The sequence below is a fragment of the Cydia strobilella genome, chromosome 2, assembly GCF_947568885.1.
Source record: "Cydia strobilella chromosome 2, ilCydStro3.1, whole genome shotgun sequence".
In the NCBI taxonomy this organism is placed as follows: domain Eukaryota; kingdom Metazoa; phylum Arthropoda; class Insecta; order Lepidoptera; family Tortricidae; genus Cydia; species Cydia strobilella.
The window spans coordinates 27,688,594-27,697,026 of NC_086042.1; the positions used below are offsets into that span (position 1 = coordinate 27,688,594).

At 55.3% G+C, this 8,433-nt stretch overlaps 1 protein-coding gene across 1 annotated transcript in view; it reads right to left on the reverse strand.

The window, feature by feature from the left end:
• LOC134755147 (uncharacterized) overlaps positions 1-8,433 on the reverse strand; it is a 103,787-nt gene that overhangs the window by 48,495 nt on the left and 46,859 nt on the right. Inside the window, exons 41-43 of the mRNA XM_063691632.1 lie at positions 7,768-8,003; positions 6,298-6,409; positions 4,849-5,019 (exon numbers count right to left, since the gene is read on the reverse strand). Of these exons, the coding sequence (XP_063547702.1) occupies positions 4,849-5,019; positions 6,298-6,409; positions 7,768-8,003 (519 nt within the window). The remainder of the gene's footprint in view (positions 1-4,848; positions 5,020-6,297; positions 6,410-7,767; positions 8,004-8,433) is intronic.

Genomic DNA, 8,433 nt, shown 5'->3' on the forward strand with positions numbered 1-8,433 from the left:
CAATACTTGTACCGTGGCGCTGAGGTCGGTGTAGTTGGCCTCCAGCTCCGCGCGCGCGCGCACGGTGGCGGCGACGGCGCCGGCGAGCTGCGCGGACACGGCGTACAGCGCGCGGGACGTCTCCGTCTTCATGCGCACCGTCAGAGATAAGGATAGCAATACTTGTACCGTGGCGCTGAGGTCGGTGTAGTTGGCCTCCAGCTCCGCGCGCGCGCGCACGGTGGCGGCGACGGCGCCGGCGAGCTGCGCGGACACGGCGTACAGCGCGCGGGACGTCTCCGTCTTCATGCGCACCGTCAGAGATAAGGATAGCAATACTTGTACCGTGGCGCTGAGGTCGGTGTAGTTGGCCTCCAGCTCCGCGCGCGCGCGCACGGTGGCGGCGACGGCGCCGGCGAGCTGCGCGGACACGGCGTACAGCGCGCGGGACGTCTCCGTCTTCATGCGCACCGTCAGAGATAAGGATAGCAATACTTGTACCGTGGCGCTGAGGTCGGTGTAGTTGGCCTCCAGCTCCGCGCGCGCGCGCACGGTGGCGGCGACGGCGCCGGCGAGCTGCGCGGACACGGCGTACAGCGCGCGGGACGTCTCCGTCTTCATGCGCACCGTCAGAGATAAGGATAGCAATACTTGTACCGTGGCGCTGAGGTCGGTGTAGTTGGCCTCCAGCTCCGCGCGCGCGCGCACGGTGGCGGCGACGGCGCCGGCGAGCTGCGCGGACACGGCGTACAGCGCGCGGGACGTCTCCGTCTTCATGCGCACCGTCAGAGATAAGGATAGCAATACTTGTACCGTGGCGCTGAGGTCGGTGTAGTTGGCCTCCAGCTCCGCGCGCGCGCGCACGGTGGCGGCGACGGCGCCGGCGAGCTGCGCGGACACGGCGTACAGCGCGCGGGACGTCTCCGTCTTCATGCGCACCGTCAGAGATAAGGATAGCAATACTTGTACCGTGGCGCTGAGGTCGGTGTAGTTGGCCTCCAGCTCCGCGCGCGCGCGCACGGTGGCGGCGACGGCGCCGGCGAGCTGCGCGGACACGGCGTACAGCGCGCGGGACGTCTCCGTCTTCATGCGCACCGTCAGAGATAAGGATAGCAATACTTGTACCGTGGCGCTGAGGTCGGTGTAGTTGGCCTCCAGCTCCGCGCGCGCGCGCACGGTGGCGGCGACGGCGCCGGCGAGCTGCGCGGACACGGCGTACAGCGCGCGGGACGTCTCCGTCTTCATGCGCACCGTCAGAGATAAGGATAGCAATACTTGTACCGTGGCGCTGAGGTCGGTGTAGTTGGCCTCCAGCTCCGCGCGCGCGCGCACGGTGGCGGCGACGGCGCCGGCGAGCTGCGCGGACACGGCGTACAGCGCGCGGGACGTCTCCGTCTTCATGCGCACCGTCAGAGATAAGGATAGCAATACTTGTACCGTGGCGCTGAGGTCGGTGTAGTTGGCCTCCAGCTCCGCGCGCGCGCGCACGGTGGCGGCGACGGCGCCGGCGAGCTGCGCGGACACGGCGTACAGCGCGCGGGACGTCTCCGTCTTCATGCGCACCGTCAGAGATAAGGATAGCAATACTTGTACCGTGGCGCTGAGGTCGGTGTAGTTGGCCTCCAGCTCCGCGCGCGCGCGCACGGTGGCGGCGACGGCGCCGGCGAGCTGCGCGGACACGGCGTACAGCGCGCGGGACGTCTCCGTCTTCATGCGCACCGTCAGAGATAAGGATAGCAATACTTGTACCGTGGCGCTGAGGTCGGTGTAGTTGGCCTCCAGCTCCGCGCGCGCGCGCACGGTGGCGGCGACGGCGCCGGCGAGCTGCGCGGACACGGCGTACAGCGCGCGGGACGTCTCCGTCTTCATGCGCACCGTCAGAGATAAGGATAGCAATACTTGTACCGTGGCGCTGAGGTCGGTGTAGTTGGCCTCCAGCTCCGCGCGCGCGCGCACGGTGGCGGCGACGGCGCCGGCGAGCTGCGCGGACACGGCGTACAGCGCGCGGGACGTCTCCGTCTTCATGCGCACCGTCAGAGATAAGGATAGCAATACTTGTACCGTGGCGCTGAGGTCGGTGTAGTTGGCCTCCAGCTCCGCGCGCGCGCGCACGGTGGCGGCGACGGCGCCGGCGAGCTGCGCGGACACGGCGTACAGCGCGCGGGACGTCTCCGTCTTCATGCGCACCGTCAGAGATAAGGATAGCAATACTTGTACCGTGGCGCTGAGGTCGGTGTAGTTGGCCTCCAGCTCCGCGCGCGCGCGCACGGTGGCGGCGACGGCGCCGGCGAGCTGCGCGGACACGGCGTACAGCGCGCGGGACGTCTCCGTCTTCATGCGCACCGTCAGAGATAAGGATAGCAATACTTGTACCGTGGCGCTGAGGTCGGTGTAGTTGGCCTCCAGCTCCGCGCGCGCGCGCACGGTGGCGGCGACGGCGCCGGCGAGCTGCGCGGACACGGCGTACAGCGCGCGGGACGTCTCCGTCTTCATGCGCACCGTCAGAGATAAGGATAGCAATACTTGTACCGTGGCGCTGAGGTCGGTGTAGTTGGCCTCCAGCTCCGCGCGCGCGCGCACGGTGGCGGCGACGGCGCCGGCGAGCTGCGCGGACACGGCGTACAGCGCGCGGGACGTCTCCGTCTTCATGCGCACCGTCAGAGATAAGGATAGCAATACTTGTACCGTGGCGCTGAGGTCGGTGTAGTTGGCCTCCAGCTCCGCGCGCGCGCGCACGGTGGCGGCGACGGCGCCGGCGAGCTGCGCGGACACGGCGTACAGCGCGCGGGACGTCTCCGTCTTCATGCGCACCGTCAGAGATAAGGATAGCAATACTTGTACCGTGGCGCTGAGGTCGGTGTAGTTGGCCTCCAGCTCCGCGCGCGCGCGCACGGTGGCGGCGACGGCGCCGGCGAGCTGCGCGGACACGGCGTACAGCGCGCGGGACGTCTCCGTCTTCATGCGCACCGTCAGAGATAAGGATAGCAATACTTGTACCGTGGCGCTGAGGTCGGTGTAGTTGGCCTCCAGCTCCGCGCGCGCGCGCACGGTGGCGGCGACGGCGCCGGCGAGCTGCGCGGACACGGCGTACAGCGCGCGGGACGTCTCCGTCTTCATGCGCACCGTCAGAGATAAGGATAGCAATACTTGTACCGTGGCGCTGAGGTCGGTGTAGTTGGCCTCCAGCTCCGCGCGCGCGCGCACGGTGGCGGCGACGGCGCCGGCGAGCTGCGCGGACACGGCGTACAGCGCGCGGGACGTCTCCGTCTTCATGCGCACCGTCAGAGATAAGGATAGCAATACTTGTACCGTGGCGCTGAGGTCGGTGTAGTTGGCCTCCAGCTCCGCGCGCGCGCGCACGGTGGCGGCGACGGCGCCGGCGAGCTGCGCGGACACGGCGTACAGCGCGCGGGACGTCTCCGTCTTCATGCGCACCGTCAGAGATAAGGATAGCAATACTTGTACCGTGGCGCTGAGGTCGGTGTAGTTGGCCTCCAGCTCCGCGCGCGCGCGCACGGTGGCGGCGACGGCGCCGGCGAGCTGCGCGGACACGGCGTACAGCGCGCGGGACGTCTCCGTCTTCATGCGCACCGTCAGAGATAAGGATAGCAATACTTGTACCGTGGCGCTGAGGTCGGTGTAGTTGGCCTCCAGCTCCGCGCGCGCGCGCACGGTGGCGGCGACGGCGCCGGCGAGCTGCGCGGACACGGCGTACAGCGCGCGGGACGTCTCCGTCTTCATGCGCACCGTCAGAGATAAGGATAGCAATACTTGTACCGTGGCGCTGAGGTCGGTGTAGTTGGCCTCCAGCTCCGCGCGCGCGCGCACGGTGGCGGCGACGGCGCCGGCGAGCTGCGCGGACACGGCGTACAGCGCGCGGGACGTCTCCGTCTTCATGCGCACCGTCAGAGATAAGGATAGCAATACTTGTACCGTGGCGCTGAGGTCGGTGTAGTTGGCCTCCAGCTCCGCGCGCGCGCGCACGGTGGCGGCGACGGCGCCGGCGAGCTGCGCGGACACGGCGTACAGCGCGCGGGACGTCTCCGTCTTCATGCGCACCGTCAGAGATAAGGATAGCAATACTTGTACCGTGGCGCTGAGGTCGGTGTAGTTGGCCTCCAGCTCCGCGCGCGCGCGCACGGTGGCGGCGACGGCGCCGGCGAGCTGCGCGGACACGGCGTACAGCGCGCGGGACGTCTCCGTCTTCATGCGCACCGTCAGAGATAAGGATAGCAATACTTGTACCGTGGCGCTGAGGTCGGTGTAGTTGGCCTCCAGCTCCGCGCGCGCGCGCACGGTGGCGGCGACGGCGCCGGCGAGCTGCGCGGACACGGCGTACAGCGCGCGGGACGTCTCCGTCTTCATGCGCACCGTCAGAGATAAGGATAGCAATACTTGTACCGTGGCGCTGAGGTCGGTGTAGTTGGCCTCCAGCTCCGCGCGCGCGCGCACGGTGGCGGCGACGGCGCCGGCGAGCTGCGCGGACACGGCGTACAGCGCGCGGGACGTCCCCGTCTTCATGCGCACCGTCAGAGATAAGGATAGCAATACTTGTACCGTGGCGCTGAGGTCGGTGTAGTTGGCCTCCAGCTCCGCGCGCGCGCGCACGGTGGCGGCGACGGCGCCGGCGAGCTGCGCGGACACGGCGTACAGCGCGCGGGACGTCCCCGTCTTCATGCGCACCGTCAGAGATAAGGATAGCAATACTTGTACCGTGGCGCTGAGGTCGGTGTAGTTGGCCTCCAGCTCCGCGCGCGCGCGCACGGTGGCGGCGACGGCGCCGGCGAGCTGCGCGGACACGGCGTACAGCGCGCGGGACGTCCCCGTCTTCATGCGCACCGTCAGAGATAAGGATAGCAATACTTGTACCGTGGCGCTGAGGTCGGTGTAGTTGGCCTCCAGCTCCGCGCGCGCGCGCACGGTGGCGGCGACGGCGCCGGCGAGCTGCGCGGACACGGCGTACAGCGCGCGGGACGTCTCCGTCTTCATGCGCACCGTCAGCGGCGACCCGCTGCCTTTGGGGACCAGAGTCAGCGCCATCTGAAAAACGGAACTAAATAAGTAACCATAACAAACATAATAATTCCAAAACAAAGTTATAAACAGCATTGTGCAAAACTTCATCTGCTACCTCTCTACATCCAGCGTAATATATCCGACGTAATATATATTATGAAAATTGCTCAGAACCATGTAGACTGTCCTGATCTACTAGCCAACTTGAATTTCACAGTCCGCCCACGCATATCCTCTCGCACCAAAAAAACCTTCCATATTCCCTCCGTTCATACTAATTACAGGAAAAACTCCTTCCTTCTAAGAGCTGGTAAGTCTTTAAATCAGCTTTGCAAACGTCATGATCTCATCGATCTGTTCTGCGATAGCTTTAGTTCGATACGTAAGCTAATGTCTCAGGACTTTTCCCACTGTTAAGTGTTAACAGTGGAAAAAGTGTTAACTCAACATTGTATCTCTATCCTGTTCTTTTTTCTCTCTTTTGTTCTTCTCGTTAACTGTTTAAACCAATTTTCCCTCTCTAGTAAGACAAGTAAAGTATATTTATAAGTTAGTAAGTATTATTAGTTGTAATTTCGCACACCATGCACTTTACGCAGTTTCTATCTGTGGAAACTTGTAATTGGCTCACTGCTTCTATGTTATTACCTAACGTGTTACTTCAGCTGTAAGTTTTCCTAATAAATAAAAAAATAAAAATAAAAAAAAAACATACAACCGAATTGATAACCTCCTCCTTTTGAAATCTTGAAGTCGGTTAAAAAGTGCCCTTGAATGCCTGAATTAGTCGCCATGGTGCTCAAGAATGGTGCTTGAAGTGTATTAATAGGCTTTAACAGGCTTTAATTAGAAAATTAACTTTAATTGCACTTTTGTTTTGTTTACAATTTATCCATTTTAGTTTTATCCATTTATCCATTTTAGTTTTATCCATTTTTTATCCATTTTTGTTTTATTTTCCATTCTTGTTTTATTTTTGTTAAAATGAAAGAGTATTGTTGTAACATTGTTTTGACAACTTGGAATTTATATTTCTAGTTTAATTTAGTATTTATATAAGTCACATGGTTTTCATACTATTTTTTAGGAAACTGTAAGTCTATAAGTCTATTACCCTATATTGTAACAAGTTATTAATATAAGAGACTGTTTGTTTATAAATAAATAAATAAATAAAGAATATCGTCAGGTGACAACCAAAACTCAATATTTAATTGCAAAATCATGTGAATTCTTACATTCCTACTTTAATTCCTTCTCGCTTTTGGAAATTGTAGAAATGACATATTAAAAAAAAAATACCTCGAGAGGATCTCGGTTAAGGACTTGTCCAGAAATGCCGTATTCCGTGGTGTCCGTAACGAACGATCCCGTCACGATCTCGTTCTCAACTTCACCTATTAGTTTCATTGTTCTGTAAAAAAAGAAAAATATAAACTGAAATAGATATCATACATAATATTGTCTTCGGTTACCGCGATAGTTACTCATGAAATAAAACTATGAAAACGGATTATATCGCTACCCGGATTATTATCGATGTAATCCGTTTTCATAGTTTTATTTCATAGATATCATACACTAAACTAACAAAATATGGATTGTACTATCGTCCGAAATAAATGATTTTTATTTTTATTTATTTATTTACTAAAGAAAAAGTAATCAAGTCCGCCGGTAGCCTAACATTTCATAAAAATAATTTGATTTGTTCCCTAGTTGGAAAAGAAAAATAATTACCAACAACATGGCTATTGCCGGACCGTATGTATTTGCTAATAAGGTTTTACAATCACTCACTAAATAAGGAATATCTAGTATTTTTTTCTAAAATTTCCAGCAACTTGAAAGTATATGTCCGGTAAGTAGGTACTGTTAAACATATCCACATTAAAATGGGACGGTTATGGTTTACAACTGCCAGGAGTAATGTTGCGGGTGGGAAATTGAACTGTGCGAGATATGAGACCAGGGTTGAGACCCTGATGATACAACGGCGAGAGGCCGGTGAGGCGCTCGGGCGATGGTTGCCAGATAATTTGTTATTTTAGTTAATTGTCGGTTAGCCGGCCGGAACTATGGTTATTTTCACTCGATTTTAGTTCAGGGAGTGGAACTGTGGGCTACGGCTGCGGAGAGGAACAGAGCGTTCAAAATGCAAAACCGCGCCATTCGTGTAATTGATAGAAAGCCGGTGGACCATCCGGCACAACAGTTGTTAAGTAAACACAAGATCCTTACCCTACCCTGTGTATACATACTGGCCGCGTGTATGTACGTTAGGCAAAACATACAGAACTATAAACGTTCTAGTAGTGAGCGACGTCCCCGGCTACTTGCCCCGAGGCGCCGACTCGCCAAATCACGACGGTCACTCAGCGTCATGGGACCAACTATTTACAATTCATTACCCTCAGATATACTTAACTTAAATAGTAACCAAGTATTTAAATCTAAACTTAAACTGCTGCTTATAGAAAAAGCATTCTACAGCATTGACGAATTTATAAATACTCGATGAGGTCGTTGACTTCTGCATGGTAATTTAAAAAAAAATGAATGTTAACTATATTTTAATCTAATAATGTTTTTTTAAGTTTAAAAATGTTATGAAATATGTAATTCATTATATTAACGAACATATGTGCATATATTTTTTTTATATAAATGTAAAATGTGACCTGTAAAATTTGCTTTTACCAATAAAGTTCTGTGTTCTGTATTCTGTATTAGTATCTTGAGAGAGATTTGTCGACAACATATCGTACTCACTGGAAGTTTTCATGTGGTGTACTCAACGCGACGCTGAGTGAGGCAGGTCGCTGGTCGGCGCGCAGCGAGTAGTGCGCCGTGTCGCAGTTCACGTCGGCGTTCAGTAAGCGCTGGCCGTTCTCCAGTCGGTACAGGAGGGACACGTCGGACGGGGGTAGTACAGAATACAACGCCGAGCGGCCCGTGAAGCGCACGTAGCGCTCGGGCGATGGGTGCCAGATGGCTGTCGCGAAGAACTGAAGGCACACGATTACATAAATTACATAACTTGTTTAAAAAATACTACCCCAGCAAAGATAGATATAACTCCGTAATAGATGTTTACAGTCTAAGGAAAAAACGGAAAAAATCAAGAAAATTTGATTCTCGTTCAGGGCGCCACTAGTTTTGGCCCACTGTCGTATAGATGGCGTTGACTGTTTCGTTTGTTATTTAACAATTTTAAAGCATATCAGTCAAAGAACATGGGTCAAAATAATAAAAATAATTAATGCATTTAAAAAAAATCATTTATCTATATTAAAATACATTTTATCGTATTTTTATAAATCTTCATTTTTAGTTTTAAAGTGTGTCGAAAGATGGCAGTGAATTTACTAGGGTTACAAAATTTACTATGACAGTACCGCTCTAGTATAAGTTACTCTATGCCCAGCACGTAACGAC